The following is a 19,851-nucleotide window of genomic DNA, read 5'->3' on the forward strand; positions in this document are numbered from 1 at the left end:
TTTTTCCTAATGTCCAACCTAAACCTCCCTTGCTGCAGTTTAAGCCCATTGCTTCTTGTTCTATCCCCAGAGGTCAAGATGAACACGTTTTCTCCCTCCTTATGACACCCTTTTAGATACCTGAAAACTGCTATCACGTCCCCCCTGAGTCTTCTCTTTTCTAGACTAAACAAACCCAATTCCTTCCGCCTTCCCTCATAGGTCACATTCTCTAGGCCTTAAAGTCTACGAAGGGCCCCAAGCACCACTGACTCTTAGCAACCCTCTGAAGTGGGAAAGAAAAGCAGTGTGGGGAGGCTTTAACTGATGGAGAAAGCCAGCAAGGAACCAGCTCTCAACACTTGCAAGGTCTTTCTTATCTCAAGGCTTAGTGCTTCTAACGTAAACCCCACACTGGGGAACTGTAAGCCAGCCCAGTGAACCCTGAGTATGGCACCCAACCGGCCCTAAGGCCATAGTCCTGGCACTGCTCAGATTTTTCCTTGATCATCTGCCTATGCTGAGCTCAGCTTAACCCCTTGTTTGCTAAGGACCAAGAAATGTGTTGACAATATCTCTACTATCTATCACTGCAAGAGGAAGCAGGGATGCTGCATGATATGTCCTTTGTCATGAGAATCTGACAGCGAGGTCAGGATCCAGCAGGAGAGCTAGGGCATGCATGCTGGGCATAGGTTGTCACCAAGCCCCACACCATAGCATATGGGACAACCAGCAGGGGAGAATGGTCCCTAGCTGGCAGGCCATACCTCCTTAGTGAATTGCCTGGCACTGTATCTCTGAGCACTTTGAGGACAGGGTGAGACTCCTGCCCTGCAGTTGGGCCAAGACCCTTCCTTCTGCCCTCTCTCTGTGTTAGGACGTATAGGTAGCCCCAGGAAAGATGGGGGGTTCCACTTTGAGCTAACTTGCAAGGTTGAGAAAATGGGAAGGTCTCTCAAGAGGGAGGAATCTGCCAGTTGCCCAGAGGTACCCTGGCCTTTCCATGAGTGTGCTGCCTAAGGAGGCCAGTATTTCAGGGGAGTGAGAACCCAGGGCACTAACTTTGTACCCAGAATGCTGTCGGGTTGCTTCTAACAGCAGGCTATCAAGCTTCCTTCTCAGACAGTGACACCAGAGATGTGTCTCCCAGAAGATCCTTTGCTCTGGTATCCGAGTTGGCAGCAACTTGGAAAACAACAAAAAGTCTAGCAGCATCATAAAGACTAACCAAACATGTAAATCAGTGGTTTCCAAACTTTTCGGCATCACACCCCCTTTTTGATTTTTGAGAAACCCTCACGCCCCCTCTCTCCAAAAAAATATCAGCAAAACTTGAGGAAAAAAAAAAAGAAAGAAAGAAAAGAAACTGACCGGGGCCGAAAAACATTCACGGCCCCTTTAATTCCCAGGATCATTGTTTAAAGAAAAATAAAAAATGCCGGTACTCAAGGGGAAAAGTTGTTCTCTCACACACAAAAAAAAGTTGCCTTTTTAAGAACATAAGATTGGCCATATTGGGTCAGACCAAAGGTCCATCCAGCCCAGTACCCTGTCTGCCAACAGTGGTCAATACCAGGTGTCCTAGAGGGAGTGAACCGAACAGGCAATGATCAAGCGATCTCTCTCCTGCCATCCATCTCCACCCTCTGACACACAGTAGCTAGGGACACCATTCCTTACCCATACTGGCTAAGGGCCATTAATGGACTTAACCTCCATGAATTTATCTTCTTTAGTTCTCTTTTAAACCTGGTCTAGTCCTAGCCTTCACAATCTCCGCAGGCAAGGAGGAGAGCAGGCAGTGCCCTTTTAAGGTGACTATTTTGAAGTCTGCCCGGGATGCTCCATTCTCCCCCCTGCCCAGCCAGCTCAATCTGCGCATGTTCGGGCGGACACCCAAACCAGGGCTCTTTCTTAGTGGTGGTGGGGGATTGACGATGGGGAGGCTAGGTTGCCTCGCACCCCCGTGGAATTTATTCACATCCCCCAAAGGAGTGCACCCCCCGATTTGGGATCCTATGATGTAGATCCGTGGTCACCAACAGGTTGATTGCGATCGAGTGGTCGACCGAGAGGCCTCGACCAGTCGATTGTGAGGCGTCCTGTCTGCCCCGCCCCCATTTCCCTCCCACCCCTGAGAAACCCCATTACCTACTTCAAGTGAAAATGGAGGTAGTGCCGGCTTCCTGGGGATGGACAGGGCTTTCCTGCACTGGGGGGGTTCGGTCCCCTGGGCCGGCGCACACGTGTGGGGCTTCCCTGCGTGGGGGGGGGGTCGGCCCCGCGGCAGGCGGGGGGGGTTTAGCACTGGGGCAGGCACGTGCACGCGCAGGTCTTCCCTGTGCAGGTGTGGGGGGTCGGCCCTGGGGCAGGCGCGCGCGGGGCGCATCCAGCCCCGGGGGAGGCACGCACTGGTTTCCCTCGGCCGGGGGGAATCCTGGGAGGAGGCAGATACAGGGGAGACTCTGCCTCCACTGACACCCTGCTCCCCAGCCCCCACTCACCAGGCACAGAATGCTGTCCCCACTCCCCGAACGCTGTCCTTATTCTCCCGTCCCCAGCCACAGAACTCTGTCCCCGCTCCCCTGTCCCCAGCCACAGAACTCTGTCCCCGCTCCCCTGTCCCCAGCCACAGAACTCTGTCCCCGCTCCCCTGTCCCCAGCCACAGAACTCTGTCCCCGCTCCCCTGTCCTCAGCCACAGAACTCTGTCCCCGCTCCCCTGTCCCCAGCCACAGAACTCTGTCCCCGCTCCCCTGTCCCCAGCCACAGAACTCTGTCCCCGCTCCCCTGTCCCCAGCCACAGAACTCTGTCCCCGCTCCCCTGTCCCCAGCCACAGAACTCTGTCCCCGCTCCCCTGTCCTCAGCCACAGAACTCTGTCCCCGCTCCCCTGTCCTCAGCCACAGAACTCTGTCCCCGCTCCCCTGTCCCCAGCCACAGAACTCTGTCCCCGCTCCCCTGTCCTCAGCCACAGAACTCTGTCCCCGCTCCCCTGTCCTCAGCCACAGAACTCTGTCCCCGCTCCCCTGTCCCCAGCCACAGAACTCTGTCCCCGCTCCCCTGTCCCCAGCCACAGAACTCTGTCCCCGCTCCCCTGTCCCCAGCCACAGAACTCTGTCCCCGCTCCCCTGTCCCCAGCCACAGAACTCTGTCCCCGCTCCCCTGTCCCCAGCCACAGAACTCTGTCCCCGCTCCCCTGTCCTCAGCCACAGAACTCTGTCCCCGCTCCCCTGTCCTCAGCCACAGAACTCTGTCCCCGCTCCCCTGTCCCCAGCCACAGAACTCTGTCCCCGCTCCCCTGTCCTCAGCCACAGAACTCTGTCCCCGCTCCCCTGTCCTCAGCCACAGAACTCTGTCCCCGCTCCCCTGTCCTCAGCCACAGAACTCTGTCCCCGCTCCCCTGTCCTCAGCCACAGAACTCTGTCCCCGCTCCCCTGTCCCCAGCCACAGAACTCTGTCCCCGCTCCCCTGTCCCCAGCCACAGAACTCTGTCCCCGCTCCCCTGTCCCCAGCCACAGAACTCTGTCCCCGCTCCCCTGTCCCCAGCCACAGAACTCTGTCCCCGCTCCCCTGTCCCCAGCCACAGAACTCTGTCCCCGCTCTCCTGTCCCCAGCCACAGAACTCTGTCCCCGCTCCCCTGTCCCCAGCCACAGAACTCTGTCCCCGCTCCCCTGTCCTCAGCCACAGAACTCTGTCCCCGCTCTCCTGTCCCCAGCCACAGAACTCTGTCCCCGCTCCTCTGTCCCCAGCCACAGAACTCTGTCCCCGCTCCCCTGTCCCCAGCCACAGAACTCTGTCCCCGCTCCCCTGTCCCCAGCCACAGAACTCTGTCCCCGCTCCCCTGTCCCCAGCCACAGAACTCTGTCCCCGCTCCCCTGTCCCCAGCCACAGAACTCTGTCCCCGCTCCCCTGTCCTCAGCCACAGAACTCTGTCCCCGCTCTCCTGTCCCCAGCCACAGAACTCTGTCCCCGCTCCCCTGTCCCCAGCCACAGAACTCTGTCCCCGCTCCCCTGTCCTCAGCCACAGAACTCTGTCCCCGCTCTCCTGTCCCCAGCCACAGAACTCTGTCCCCGCTCCCCTGTCCCCAGCCACAGAACTCTGTCCCCGCTCCCCTGTCCCCAGCCACAGAACTCTGTCCCCGCTCCTCTGTCCCCAGCCACAGAACTCTGTCCCCGCTCCGCTGTCCCCAGCCACAGAACTCTGTCCCCGCTCCCCTGTCCTCAGCCACAGAACTCTGTCCCCGCTCCCCTGTCCTCAGCCACAGAACTCTGTCCCCGCTCCCCTGTCCCCAGCCACAGAACTCTGTCCCCGCTCCCCTGTCCCCAGCCACAGAACTCTGTCCCCGCTCCCCTGTCCCCAGCCACAGAACTCTGTCCCCGCTCCCCTGTCCCCAGCCACAGAACTCTGTCCCCGCTCCCCTGTCCCCAGCCACAGAACTCTGTCCCCGCTCTCCTGTCCCCAGCCACAGAACTCTGTCCCCGCTCCCCTGTCCCCAGCCACAGAACTCTGTCCCCGCTCCCCTGTTCCCAGCCACAGAACTCTGTCCCCGCTCCCCTGTCCCCAGCCACAGAACTCTGTCCCCGCTCCCCTGTCCTCAGCCACAGAACTCTGTCCCCGCTCCTCTGTCCCCAGCCACAGAACTCTGTCCCCGCTCCTCTGTCCCCAGCCACAGAACTCTGTCCCCGCTCCTCTGTCCCCAGCCACAGAACTCTGTCCCCGCTCCCCTGTCCCCAGCCACAGAACTCTGTCCCCGCTCCCCTGTCCCCAGCCACAGAACTCTGTCCCCACTCTCCTGTTCGCAGCCACAGAACTCTGTCCCCACTCTCCTGTTCGCAGCTACAGAACTCTGTCCCCGCTCCCGTCCCCACTCCCGTCCCCAGCCACAGAACTCTGTCCCCATTCCTGTCCCCACTCCCGTCCCCACTCCCGTCCCCCGGCCACAGAACTCTGTCCCCATTCCTGTCCCCACTCCCATCCCCAGCCACAGAACTCTGTCCCCACTCTCCTGTTCGCAGCTACAGAACTCTGTCCCCACTCTCCTGTTCGCAGCCACAGAACTCTGTCCCCGCTCCCCTGTCCCCAGCCACAGAACTCTGTCCCCGCTCCCCTGTCCCCAGCCACAGAACTCTGTCCCCACTCCCCTGGCCCCTCTCCCCGAACTCTGTCCCCACTCCCCCGTCCCCAGCTACAGAACTCAGTCCCCCCTCCTCTGTCCCCAGCTACAGAACTCAGTCCCCATTCCTGTCCCCTCTCCCCGAACTCTGTCCCCACTCCCCTGTCCCCAGCCACAGAACTCTGTCCCCGCTCCCCTGTCCCCAGCTACAGAACTCGGTCCCCGCTCCCGTCCCCAGCTACAGAACTCAGTCCCCATTCCTGTCCCCTCTCCCCGAACTCTGTCCCCGCTCCCCTGTCCCCAGCCACAGAACTCGGTCCCCACTCCCCTGGCCCCTCTCCCCGAACTCTGTCCCCACTCCCCTGTCCCATGCCACAGAACTCTGTCCCCGCTCCCCCGTCCCCAGCTACAGAACTCGGTCCCCACTCCCATCCCCAGCTACAGAACTCAGTCCCCCCTCCTCTGTCCCCAGCTACAGAACTCAGTCCCCATTCCTGTCCCCTCTCCCCGAACTCTGTCCCCACTCCCCTGTCCCCAGCCACAGAACTCTGTCCCCGCTCCCCTGTCCCCAGCCACAGAACTCTGTCCCCGCTCCCCTGTCCCCAGCCACAGAACTCTGTCCCCACTCTCCTGTTCGCAGCTACAGAACTCTGTCCCCGCTCCCGTCCCCAGCTACAGAACTCTGTCCCCACTCCCATCCCCAGCCACAGAACTCTGTCCCCACTCCCATCCCCAGCCACAGAACTCTGTCCCCGCTCCCCTGTCCCCGGCTACAGAACTCTGTCCCCACTCTCCTGTTCGCAGCTACAGAACTCTGTCCCCACTCTCCTGTTCGCAGCCACAGAACTCTGTCCCCGCTCCCCTGTCCCCAGCTACAGAACTCTGTCCCCGCTCCCCTGTCCCCAGCTACAGAACTCTGTCCCCACTCCCGTCCCCAGCCACAGAACTCTGTCCCCGCTCTCCTGTCCCCAGCCACAGAACTCTGTCCCCGCTCCCCTGTCCTCAGCCACAGAACTCTGTCCCCGCTCCCCTGTCCTCAGCCACAGAACTCTGTCCCCGCTCCCCTGTCCCCAGCCACAGAACTCTGTCCCCGCTCCCCTGTCCCCAGCCACAGAACTCTGTCCCCGCTCCCCTGTCCCCAGCCACAGAACTCTGTCCCCACTCCCCTGTCCCCAGCCACAGAACTCTGTCCCCACTCCCGTCCCCAGCCACAGAACTCTGTCCCCGCTCCTCTGTCCCCAGCCACAGAACTCTGTCCCCGCTCCCCTGTCCCCAGCCACAGAACTCTGTCCCCACTCCCCTGTCCCCAGCCACAGAACTCTGTCCCCACTCCCGTCCCCAGCCACAGAACTCTGTCCCCGCTCCTCTGTCCCCAGCCACAGAACTCTGTCCCCGCTCCCCTGTCCCCAGCCACAGAACTCTGTCCCCACTCCCGTCCCCAGCCACAGAACTCTGTCCCCGCTCCCCTGTCCCCAGCCACAGAACTCTGTCCCCGCTCCCCTGTCCCCAGCCACAGAACTCTGTCCCCGCTCCCCTGTCCCCAGCCACAGAACTCTGTCCCCGCTCTCCTGTCCCCAGCCACAGAACTCTGTCCCCGCTCCCCTGTCCCCAGCCACAGAACTCTGTCCCCGCTCCCCTGTCCCCAGCCACAGAACTCTGTCCCCGCTCCTCTGTCCCCAGCCACAGAACTCTGTCCCCGCTCCCCTGTCCCCAGCCACAGAACTCTGTCCCCGCTCCCCTGTCCCCAGCCACAGAACTCTGTCCCCGCTCCCCTGTCCCCAGCCACAGAACTCTGTCCCCACTCCCCTGTCCCCAGCCACAGAACTCTGTCCCCGCTCCCCTGTCCCCAGCCACAGAACTCTGTCCCCGCTCCCCTGTTCCCAGCCACAGAACTCTGTCCCCGCTCCCCTGTCCCCAGCCACAGAACTCTGTCCCCGCTCCCCTGTCCTCAACCACAGAACTCTGTCCCCGCTCTCCTGTCCCCAGCCACAGAACTCTGTCCCCGCTCTCCTGTCCCCAGCCACAGAACTCTGTCCCCGCTCCCCTGTCCCCAGCCACAGAACTCTGTCCCCGCTCCTCTGTCCCCAGCCACAGAACTCTGTCCCCGCTCCTCTGTCCCCAGCCACAGAACTCTGTCCCCGCTCCCCTGTCCCCAGCCACAGAACTCTGTCCCCGCTCCCCTGTCCCCAGCCACAGAACTCTGTCCCCGCTCCCCTGTCCCCAGCCACAGAACTCTGTCCCCACTCTCCTGTTCGCAGCCACAGAACTCTGTCCCCACTCTCCTGTTCGCAGCTACAGAACTCTGTCCCCGCTCCCGTCCCCACTCCCGTCCCCAGCCACAGAACTCTGTCCCCATTCCTGTCCCCACTCCCGTCCCCACTCCCGTCCCCCGGCCACAGAACTCTGTCCCCATTCCTGTCCCCACTCCCATCCCCAGCCACAGAACTCTGTCCCCACTCTCCTGTTCGCAGCTACAGAACTCTGTCCCCACTCTCCTGTTCGCAGCCACAGAACTCTGTCCCCGCTCCCCTGTCCCCAGCCACAGAACTCTGTCCCCGCTCCCCTGTCCCCAGCCACAGAACTCTGTCCCCACTCCCCTGACCCCTCTCCCCGAACTCTGTCCCCACTCCCCCGTCCCCAGCCACAGAACTCTGTCCCCGCTCCCCTGTCCCCAGCCACAGAACTCTGTCCCCGCTCCCCTGTCCCCAGCCACAGAACTCTGTCCCCGCTCCCCTGTCCGCAGCCACAGAACTCTGTCCCCGCTCCCCTGTCCCCAGCCACAGAACTCTGTCCCCGCTCCCCTGTTCGCAGCTACAGAACTCTGTCCCCGCTCCCCTGTTCGCAGCTACAGAACTCTGTCCCCGCTCCCCTGTCCCCAGCCACAGAACTCTGTCCCCGCTCCCCTGTCCCCAGCCACAGAACTCTGTCCCCGCTCCCCTGTCCCCAGCCACAGAACTCTGTCCCCGCTCCCCTGTCCCCAGCCACAGAACTCTGTCCCCACTCTCCTGTTCGCAGCTACAGAACTCTGTCCCCGCTCCCGTCCCCACTCCCGTCCCCAGCCACAGAACTCTGTCCCCATTCCTGTCCCCACTCCCGTCCCCACTCCCGTCCCCCGGCCACAGAACTCTGTCCCCATTCCTGTCCCCACTCCCATCCCCAGCCACAGAACTCTGTCCCCACTCTCCTGTTCGCAGCAACTAAACTCTGTCCCCGCTCCCGTCCCCAGCTACAGAACTCTGTCCCCACTCCCATCCCCAGCCACAGAACTCTGTCCCCACTCTCCTGTTCACAGCCACAGAACTCTGTCCCCACTCTCCTGTTCACAGCCACAGAACTCTGTCCCCACTCTCCTGTTCGCAGCTACAGAACTCTGTCCCCGCTCCCGTCCCCACTCCCGTCCCCAGCCACAGAACTCTGTCCCCATTCCTGTCCCCACTCCCGTCCCCACTCCCGTCCCCCGGCCACAGAACTCTGTCCCCATTCCTGTCCCCACTCCCATCCCCAGCCACAGAACTCTGTCCCCGCTCCCCTGTCCCCAGCCACAGAACTCTGTCCCCGCTCCCCTGTCCCCAGCCACAGAACTCTGTCCCCGCTCCCCTGTCCCCAGCCACAGAACTCTGTCCCCACTCTCCTGTTCGCAGCCACAGAACTCTGTCCCCACTCCTCTGTCCCCAGCCACAGAACTCTGTCCCCACTCCTCTGTCCCCAGCCACAGAACTCTGTCCCCACTTTCCTGTTCACAGCCACAGAACTCTGTCCCCGCTCCCCTGTCCCCAGCCACAGAACTCTGTCCCCACTCTCCTGTTCGCAGCTACAGACCTCTGTCCCCGCTCCCCTGTCCCCAGCCACAGAACTCTGTCCCCGCTCCCCTGTCCCCAGCCACAGAACTCTGTCCCCACTCTCCTGTTCGCAGCTACAGAACTCTGTCCCCACTCCCCTGTCCCCAGCCACAGAACTCTGTCCCCGCTCCCGTCCCCACTCCCGTCCCCAGCCACAGAACTCTGTCCCCATTCCTGTCCCCACTCCCGTCCCCACTCCCGTCCCCCGGCCACAGAACTCTGTCCCCACTCTCCTGTTCGCAGCCACAGAACTCTGTCCCCACTCTCCTGTTCGCAGCTACAGAACTCTGTCCCCACTCCCATCCCCAGCTACAGAACTCTGTCCCCGCTCCCATCCCCAGCCACAGAACTCTGTCCCCGCTCCCCTGTCCCCGGCTACAGAACTCTGTCCCCGCTCTCCTGTTCGCAGCCACAGAACTCTGTCCCCGCTCCCCTGTCCCCAGCTACAGAACTCTGTCCCCGCTCCCCTGTCCCCAGCCACAGAACTCTGTCCCCGCTCTCCTGTCCCCAGCCACAGAACTCTGTCCCCGCTCCCCTGTCCCCAGCCACAGAACTCTGTCCCCGCTCCCCTGTCCCCAGCCACAGAACTCTGTCCCCGCTCTCCTGTTCGCAGCCACAGAACTCTGTCCCCGCTCCCCTGTCCCCAGCCACAGAACTCTGTCCCCGCTCTCCTGTTCGCAGCCACAGAACTCTGTCCCCGCTCCCCTGTCCCCAGCCACAGAACTCTGTCCCCGCTCTCCTGTCCCCAGCCACAGAACTCTGTCCCCGCTCCTCTGTCCCCAGCTACAGAACTCTGTCCCCGCTCCCCTGTTCGCAGCCACAGAACTCTGTCCCCGCTCCCCTGTCCCCAGCCACAGAACTCTGTCCCCGCTCTCCTGTCCCCAGCCACAGAACTCTGTCCCCGCTCCCCTGTCCCCAGCCACAGAACTCTGTCCCCGCTCCCCTGTCCCCAGCCACAGAACTCTGTCCCCGCTCTCCTGTTCGCAGCCACAGAACTCTGTCCCCGCTCTCCTGTCCCCAGCCACAGAACTCTGTCCCCGCTCTCCTGTCCCCAGCCACAGAACTCTGTCCCCGCTCCTCTGTCCCCAGCCACAGAACTCTGTCCCCGCTCTCCTGTTCGCAGCCACAGAACTCTGTCCCCGCTCCCTGTCCCCAGCCACAGAACTCTGTCCCCGCTCCTCTGTCCCCAGCCACAGAACTCTGTCCCCGCTCCTCTGTCCCCAGCTACAGAACTCTGTCCCCGCTCTCCTGTTCGCAGCCACAGAACTCTGTCCCCATTCCCCTGTCCGCAGCCACAGAACTCTGTCCCCATTCCCCTGTCCCCAGCCACAGAACTCTGTCCCCGCTCTCCTGTTCGCAGCCACAGAACTCTGTCCCCGCTCCCCTGTCCCCAGCCACAGAACTCTGTCCCCGCTCCCCTGTCCCCAGCCACAGAACTCTGTCCCCGCTCCCCTGTCCCCAGCCACAGAACTCTGTCCCCGCTCCCCTGTCCCCAGCCACAGAACTCTGTCCCCGCTCCCCTGTCCCCAGCCACAGAACTCTGTCCCCGCTCTCCTGTCCCCAGCCACAGAACTCTGTCCCCGCTCTCCTGTCCCCAGCCACAGAACTCTGTCCCCACTCCCGTCCCCAGCCACAGAACTCTGTCCCCATTCCTGTCCCCACTCCCGTCCCCACTCCCGTCCCCCGGCCACAGAACTCTGTCCCCACTCTCCTGTTCGCAGCCACAGAACTCTGTCCCCACTCTCCTGTTCGCAGCTACAGAACTCTGTCCCCACTCCCATCCCCAGCTACAGAACTCTGTCCCCACTCCCATCCTCAGCCACAGAACTCTGTCCCCACTCCCATCCCCAGCCACAGAACTCTGTCCCCACTCCCCTGTCCCCAGCCACAGAACTCTGTCCCCGCTCCCCTGTCCCCAGCCACAGAACTCTGTCCCCACTCTCCTGTTCGCAGCCACAGAACTCTGTCCCCGCTCCTCTGTCCCCAGCCACAGAACTCTGTCCCCACTCTCCTGTTCGCAGCCACAGAACTCTGTCCCCACTCCCGTCCCCAGCCACAGAACTCTGTCCCCATTCCTGTCCCCACTCCCGTCCCCACTCCCGTCCCCCGGCCACAGAACTCTGTCCCCACTCTCCTGTTCGCAGCCACAGAACTCTGTCCCCACTCTCCTGTTCGCAGCTACAGAACTCTGTCCCCACTCCCATCCCCAGCTACAGAACTCTGTCCCCACTCCCATCCTCAGCCACAGAACTCTGTCCCCACTCCCATCCCCAGCCACAGAACTCTGTCCCCACTCCCCTGTCCCCAGCCACAGAACTCTGTCCCCGCTCCCCTGTCCCCAGCCACAGAACTCTGTCCCCACTCTCCTGTTCGCAGCCACAGAACTCTGTCCCCGCTCCTCTGTCCCCAGCCACAGAACTCTGTCCCCACTCTCCTGTTCGCAGCCACAGAACTCTGTCCCCGCTCCCCTGTCCCCAGCCACAGAACTCTGTCCCCGCTCCTCTGTCCCCAGCCACAGAACTCTGTCCCCGCTCCCCTGTCCCCAGCCACAGAACTCTGTCCCCGCTCCCCTGTCCCCAGCCACAGAACTCTGTCCCCGCTCCCCTGTCCCCAGCCACAGAACTCTGTCCCCGCTCCCCTGTCCCCAGCCACAGAACTCTGTCCCCGCTCTCCTGTCCCCAGCCACAGAACTCTGTCCCCGCTCCCCTGTCCCCAGCCACAGAACTCTGTCCCCGCTCTCCTGTCCCCAGCCACAGAACTCTGTCCCCGCTCCCCTGTCCCCAGCCACAGAACTCTGTCCTTATTCCCGCCCCACTCTGTCTCCACTGGCACTCTGTCCCCAGCTGCAGAACCCTGTCTTCTGCCCTCCCAGCACCCTGTTCCCTCTCCCCTGCCCCCAGCCGCAGAACACTGTCCCCACAAAATGTATAATTATAAATGCTTCATTTTAGATTTAAATAGCATGAATAAAAACCAGACCATTTATTTCATAACTATAAATATGCGATTTTAATTTTATATATTGCATAATTTAAAAATAAACTGTTTATCAGAGGCTACGTCTACACTGGCATGATTTTCCGGAAATGCTTTCAACAGAAAAGTTTTCCGTTAAAACCATTTTCGGAAAAACGCATCTAGATTGGCAGGAAGGCTTTTCCTCAAAAGCACTTTTTGCGGAAAAGCGTCCGTGCCAATCTATACGCGGTTTTGCGCAAAAAAGCCCCGATCGCCATTTTCGCCATCGGGGCTTTTTTGCGCAAAACAGTACTGTGCTGTCTACACTGGCCCTCTTGCGCAAATGATTTGTGCAAGAAGGTTTTTGCCCAAACGGGAGCAGCACAGTATTTCCGCAAGAACACTGACGATCTTACATGAGAGCGTCAGTGTTCTTGCGGAAATTCAAGCGGCCAGTGTAGACAGCTGGCAAGTTTTTCCGCAAAAGCAGATGATTTTGCGGAAAAACTTGCCAGTCTAGACACTGCCAAAGTGTGTAAGTAAGGGCTTGGGATAGCAAGTGATGGATAGGAGGAGAATAGAGAGGGTGGGGCTTCAAGGAAGGGGCGGGGCTGTAGATCTGCGCCTGTTCTGAGTGATCTTGGGTGTAAAAAGGTTGGAGACCACTGATGTAGATGGTATCATGAGCTTTAGCGGGCACAACCCACGTCTTCAGATGAATGTGAGCAAGTTACATCACACACAGCGCCACCTAGTGACTAATAAAACACTTTGTTGTTTGCTAATTAATGGTTCTTATCTGCCCCCTTTAGGTGCTTATAGACTATTTGTATTCCCTATTGCTTTCCAGCTCCGCTTTCCCTTGATATATTTTTTACCCGCTGTATTTTCTTGCTCTTCCCTCCCGAATTTTCCCTTCTTCCACTCCTGCTCCTGTCTCCCCCATTTATTTTGGTCCTAGATATCCAACACTCAGGTCATCTGAAGAAGTGGGCTGTGCCCCCGAAAGCTCATGATCCCATCTACATGTTTTGTTAGTCTATAAAGTGCTACCAGACCATTTGTTTTTTCAGTTAATAAAACACAGTTTAGGATGGCATAGCTCAAACACACTGCACAAGACAAGAGTGCCATGAATAAAAAGCTGCCTAATAGGAACCATTGGTAGTACTCAAGCTTTATTGGTCAATGCCAAAGACTGGCATATTATCTCATGAACTCCCACCGTGTGGCTAGCTCTTCTGCAGAGCAGTCTTTCAGCCTCGTGAAAGGTGAATGGAAGCCCAGCTCTGCCTCTGAAGCCCATTGAAAAGGAGCCTTTTGGTTTCATTTGGGATTTGGCTCAGCCCATGTATGAGTAACCAATTGAAGTCAATGGGGGTTGGGGACTTGCATTTTCTAGGAGCTGAGGAGTTTGTAGCTCATGTTGAGATCTGGGAAATCAGAAAGAGAGAAAGACATGGATTGGTTGGAAGGGGCAAAAGACAGACAGGAAGAACTGGCATCAGAAAGAAAACCCAGCTAGAAATTGACACATCTGTAAGATTTAAGAAGTGAATGAGAGGCAGAGGATAAAATGACAAAGGGAAAGAAAACTCCAGGAAGAAAAGTAAGCTGAGTTTTGGTTGTTGCTAATGAATTTCCCTGGACATTCGATTCGAGCCCTTGGCTGCCTCGAGCCTGAAAATCTTCAACTCCACTAGGACTGAAAAATTATTTTAAGTGGGTGCAAAAGTAAACAAGGCGCATTCACCAGCTAGTCACCTGTGGGCTTTGGCAAAGTTTACTGGATAGGTCAGCACATTCTCATTTGCAAATATGGCTCCCACCTGCCTTTCTGTGACACTCCAAGGGTCCAGCAGATGGATTAATATTTTCATGTGCAGCCCTTATCAAGGACAGATATGACCCAAATATAGCAGCTCTCTACTTCCATAGTACATTGAGCATGTTTCCCTTGGGGTTTACTGTATGGTAGACATTACATTCCCCCAAACCCCTCAGTAGAACCTCCCAGACCCTGACATATAGGTCTCCCTAAAAATCACAGGGTGAAACCCCTGGCCTGCATGCTACAGGAGGACAGGCTGTACTATCAAAATAGCCCCTTCTGGCCTTTGAGTCTGAGAGACTTCGTGCGGAATATTCTTACTAAAGCAAATTAACTCTACTCCTTGCTTCCAATGTTGAGGAAGAAAACAGGCAAGGGCTTGTTACTGCAGTGGGAAGTGGCAGTGTAAAAGCATAGCCTTTTACAGCATTGGCTGGACTAGTGATTGAGCAGAAATGACGTTGTGACATTCTGTACTGAATCGCTCAGCGAATGCTGATCAGATCTGTTCAGTTATAAATTTAAAAAAAAGGCAGAGGAGGGCAAATCCTGATCTTAGTGACAGTGATGTAAAGCCAAATCAAACTACTAATTTTAGTGACATTACTCCCAATTTACACCAATGTAACTAAGAGCAGAACTTGCCACAATTTCTTTCATGCTGGCAGCACAGAAACTGCCATCTATTCTTTCATCATTGCTGCTAATCAAGTTTTTGCACCAGGACTCAGCTTACAACTCAAGGAACAGAATAGAGTTGGTACTTTGTACTCTTAGATGTTAAGCCCCAGCTAGCAGTCATTTTGCCAGTGCAAAGAGCGCTGTAATTATTTTAGCTCAACCAGCAATGAGTCTTTGGAGTGCTTTGTGCTCAACACCCAGCATATTTCCTGCCGGATTGAAACTATTAGATAAGGGACGCAATTATGATTATTTTTAAAACAGATTTTGAAAGCATATGAACCCAAGCCAATCCCTTCTGCAAGTGCTTCTCCAGATCAGTTTTGTTGTTTGTTTACAGAGGCTTGTTGGGTTGTGGAGTGAGAGGCAAGTGTTTCTTTAGCAGGTGGCTTTGTTTAATTAGTCTCTGCAATACCCTGAAGGGAGAAATGATAATCCGGAGAGGTTTCCTTCCCCAGGCTTGGTGGGAGGAAGGGTTGGGCGGGGGAGAGAGAGGGAGAGAAGCTCTCCAAAGACAAGGCTGAAAACTAAAAATGATGATTGGATGAACAAACCCTAAACCACAGAAAGAAAGAGATGGAGGAGACATTCCCATTGAATCTTTGTTCTGTCCTTTGATCTTAATTCCTACTTCATTGCTGCCACTGTCTCTTCTTCCTTGTTCCTGAGGCTTTGCTGTTCACTTTCCTTCCTGCTACTGGATTTTAAATCTTGTGTTTTCCCTTCACCATTATAAATTCCCAAGTAGCTGAAGGCTCCCTGGACTCATAAGCAAAGGCCACTCCATGACAGTTGTACCCTAGAATCCCTCTTGCAGTGCCCCTGTAGATTCAGCTTCATCTTCTCAGCCCAGCGTTACCATACTGAGGAGTTTCTGCATGAGAGGGGCTAAGCTGGCATCATCTGGAGTCCCTGCAGATTCAGAGGTGTTTCGATTTGGGGCTTTGCTTTAGGCGCACATCTGCTTTTTGCCTTCTGCTCTAATTGTTGTCAGTGGTGATGCAATGGCAAGGACGTAGCTAATGATAAGCTAGCATGACAATAATAACCAGTTGGCACATCAGTCATGCCAAGTAAGTGCCCCTGTCTCCTGGGAAGCCCTCTGCTCTCCCTGTCCCCTTCCTATGTACTGATTCACTCAGAAATTGCCCAGCTTACATGTCAACACACTGTCTAAGATGTTCCAGCTGTGTCAGGACTTATGTTTTAACTCCCCACCAAGTGTTTTCCAGTTAGCCAATATTGCCAGAGACTAAACCTTCAGCTCTGTGTCCCATGAAAGCCTGCCAGTATCTTTAGCTGGGGTGGGGGTGTGGAGGGGCTTGAAACTAATAAGAAGTTATTTGTTTATTGTAAACACTCAGGGAGCCAGTATAGCAGCACTCCTTACTCCCCTCTGAATGAGGATCCTGGAGTCCCACCTGCCCTGCAATTAATTAAAAGAACAGAATTCACACAAAGGACATTCCTTTTGCGCAGGATGGGTTGATGTCACAGTTTCAGGACCAGGTACATGGACAGCTTAGAAGCTTCTGCGAGTGGCTATGATTCAGGATTGGCTTACTTGGCAAACTGGCCATTGAGAGCAGCTCACCAGGACAGAGAAGTTGGGCACTTTGAAATAAAAGCTGTATAGAGACTCTTCTATACAGCTGAGCTCTTGCCCTGCTTCAAGAGGGGCAAAGAAAGGAAATAAAGGAATAGGATATGCACCAGGGAGCTCTTTCTGCTCCACGAGGACAGATTTAAACCCAGTTTTTGTTTTCAGGCATCTCTGAGCTCAAATGGATCAAAGCTGTCAAAATTTCACTTGCCATCTAGTTTTGAAGCCAACAGCTGACTGAAAAGACATGACACCTCTAAACCTTCATCTATGGAATGGTGCTAGCTGTCTTGCTCACAGAGAGCTCATGCCATCCTAGCATACTCCTTCCTCCTCAGGCATCTGCTTAACTTCGTTTGCTGCCAACGTAACTACCGTATCTACATTCCATTTCTCAAGCTACCTCACAGAGGATAAAAGCTAGATTAGTGACTAAAGGGCTGGACTCTTCAGAGATTTCAGACCAGGATCAAAATTCAACCTAGTTGCAACCCAGTACCATGCTACTGACTTCAGCTATGTTATTCTGTGCTTCTCCTGGGTTTAATTTCACAATTGTCACTTTTATTCTGCATCAGAACTGGACTGAGCTGATTGTCAAACACTACCAGCAGAAGGAGGATTACTGGACTACCCGACCTACGACACAGAACAGTATCACAAGGGAATGGAGATAACACTGGGTGAGTCCAGAGAGAAAACTATTAGGGTAACAAAACAAAACACTGGCCAGCTCTGCATTTACAAAGACAGATATTAGTTAACCATGTCTCCCACAAGTGCACAGCCTTGTAGCTTAGGTGTTGGAAACAATGTCACACCAGAGCAGATGGGCCATGAGACTCGTGTACAATATTGAGTACCAAGGTCTCCTAGCTGGGGCGGTGTCCACTGAAAAGTTTTCTAACAATTAATAATGATAAAAAGCCCCTTAAAACGTGCAGTTAGGAAAAGTTTTTTTACAATAGTCCCAATAGTAAAATACACATTTCCAAAGCCCAAATGCACACCAAGCTGGGTCTAACAATAGCACTCAGGAATGGGTTATCATCAGCTATTGAAGGGTTGATTTAAAAAAAAAAAAAAAAACCCTCCTAAAAGTATCTGAGAATTAAAAAAAAAGTTCTGCGGATGGGGTTCTTACTGACCATCAGAATCGTAATGTTTCCAGATGTCCAGGAACTGGGATGCTGTGAGCTCAGCCAAGTGCAGGTAAGGGGCTTGCTGCTTCACCGCCATGGTCAGCTGCCAAGGCAACCCTCTGTGCTGCTCTGTCTCCTCTCTTCAGTGCTGCGATCTCGCCAATATCTCTAGCCTGTCTCTCTGCTCTGCCTTTATATAAACCTTCCTGAGCTGGCACAGGGTCCTGGCAGCCACTAGAGGGTGCACAGACTCTGAGAAGCCAATATACTATAGACAAAGGAAGGGAATGCAAGAGAGAAATTGGGAGGTGTGGGGCATAGAAGGGTGATAAGTTGAAGGGAAGATCAGTGTTTCCAGGGTTTCACAAACATCCGGGAATTTCTGCATAGCAGGAGCTAACAGATCTAGCTAAAAAGGTTATTGTCTGTATCACAGCCTGCTAGCCCTAACATGGTGAATCCCTATTGCAAGGGGTGCTTTGGGCTCCAAAGAGAACTGGTGGGCTTGCAGTACATAGCTCAGGAGTGAGAGCACTGGTCTTGTAAACAGGCCAGTTGAACCTACTGCAAAGGAGTCCAGAGCAAACTGGGCTAAACGCGAAGAATGTCAAGACTGTTCTAGGTTGTGGCTCCCATGTCCAGAGACGGGACTTGGTTAAGAGAATTCAGGGCTGTTGTGTCTTAGCCCAGCTTTGTAGTAATAGTTATCCTGAGGGCTGATCAGTGGTCACCAGATGGGGAGGTCTCTGGCAGAGCTCCACTACCCCTCGCTGGTGCTTGTCGGCCCCTTTATTGTTAACCTCAGCAGAGAAACAAAGGCCTGGGAAGGTGAGGCAGACTTAAGTCCCCCCTCATCCTCCTGAGGAGCTCTGGCTTGCTGCCTCCTAGCCCATCCTTCCTCAGTGAATGTCGCTGCGTACCTTATAGCAAGCAGCTCAGAGAGGATAAAAGCTCTAGCCTGCTGCACCCAACAGAGAATCCCTTTTGACTGACGTGGTAGGGATGTATCTTCGCGGAGCCAGAGCCAAACAGGAATTGCTTAGCTAGCTGTTTCAGAACGTATTAGTCGGCTTCATTACAAACCAGTCCTTCTAGAGCACAGGTCAGGGGAAGATACCTCCAGGATCTTGATGTGCCTGCTCACTGGAGAGGGACGCAGGTCCCTAAGGCTGTCAGTCCAGCACCTGGCACAGGCATTGGTAATTAAAAGAGACTCAAACTGCCCTAGCTTCTGTGCTGGGCAACAAAAGACATTCTAAGGGCTCCTGCAGGGGACCAGAGACAGATGATGGTTAATACCATGAGGCTATATTTACACTGCAATGATCTATCGGGAAAAGGAATGCAAATCGCACTCCACAATTTGCGTACCTTTTTCTGATAGCTTTTTTTGGAAGAGGCTTTTCTGAAATTTGACCTGTCTACACTGGGCCAAGTTTCGGAAAAGCCTCCTCTTTCGGAAGAGTCCTTCTTCCTCGTGGAAGGAGGAAGACAGGGCTTCCGAAAGAGCATGTCTACTCTTCCGCAAAATAAAAGTGGATACCTCTGGTATCCCGGAAAACCTCCGTTGTATAGACATAGCCTGAGACAGAGCTGATCCACACTGTGCAGGCCAGGCCATGCTAGACCAGGCCGGCACCGGGGATTTATCTTCATTCCAGGCCCTGCCCATACAAGGATCTTGCTGTAACAAACCAAATGTGCATGCTTTGGGAAATAGCACTGTGTTGATGTGGTACCCGGGCTCTTTGTTCTCTTGCTCTCTGATCCAGTAGGAGGTGGAAGCATGTGGCCACATTACTATGGTGGTCTGCTAGAGAAGACCATGCCACGTTAACTGAGCTCTAAATAATATCACCTAGCTCTTCAGCCAGCCATAGATCTCAAAGCTAGTAAGGAGAGGTACATCATTATCCTCATTTGACAGAGGGAGGAAAATGAGGCACACATCAAGCAAGTGACTTGGCTCAGATCAACCAGCAGGCCGGTGGTAGAATCAAGAATAATCTTAGACCACACACACTTTCCAATCAGATTGCAGGCTCTTTGGTACAGGTACTGTATCCACTGCTGGGGGGCAGGGGAGAAGGGGCAGCGAGGCACATGGCTCAGTGGGGCCTGATCCTGATCATGGCCTCTGAAGGTTGCTAACCATAACAATTAAGAAACAATAGTCCTTTCAGCCTGCCAGTGCCTGCATTCACACCGTGAAGCATTGTGAGGCCCTGCAGTGAGCAGAGATGGCCACTCACTGACCCCAAGGAGGGAGAACCCCTCTGAGCCCGGATGGGCTAAGCTGGAGCCTGCCCCTTTAAGTCCACAACAGCCTGGGGGAGGGGCAGGAAGTATAAAAGCCAGGTCCAGAAGTTCAGAAGGGACCTGGCTTTTGGAGGGAGCAGAGGCCAACCCTGAGGAGCCGCCGGGGGTGGACGACTGGCCTGGAGGAGGAGGAGACCCTTTTCGCCCTACATCTAGACTGGGACCATACAGACCCTGGGAACCCACCCCGACCAGGGGAACAGATACAACCAGAGAGAGAGTCTACAAGTGGCCCAGGGGAAGCAACGGATGATCAGGTGGATCTGATCACCCTTTAAGCTGGGTCAGCAGGCTTCAGTGTGGATCCCTTGCTGACCCCAGTGGCTGTGAGGCTGCCACTGCTAGGGCCCTGGTCCGGGACGTGGTGGAGCAGGGAGGGC

At 55.9% G+C, this 19,851-nt stretch overlaps 1 protein-coding gene across 1 annotated transcript in view; it reads right to left on the reverse strand.

Annotated features, from left to right (window-relative positions):
• Nucleotides 1–17,324, reverse strand: part of CALB2 (calbindin 2) — a 65,202-nt gene extending 47,878 nt beyond the window's left edge. The window contains exon 1 of the mRNA XM_075940654.2: nucleotides 17,159–17,324. Within this exon, the coding sequence (XP_075796769.1) occupies nucleotides 17,159–17,249 (91 nt within the window). The 5' untranslated portion in view covers nucleotides 17,250–17,324. The remainder of the gene's footprint in view (nucleotides 1–17,158) is intronic.
• Nucleotides 17,325–19,851: the final 2,527 nt, after the last annotated feature.

Source organism: Pelodiscus sinensis, chromosome 12 (genome assembly GCF_052426305.1).
Source record: "Pelodiscus sinensis isolate ZL-2025 chromosome 12, ASM5242630v1, whole genome shotgun sequence".
Taxonomy (NCBI): Eukaryota; Metazoa; Chordata; order Testudines; family Trionychidae; genus Pelodiscus; species Pelodiscus sinensis.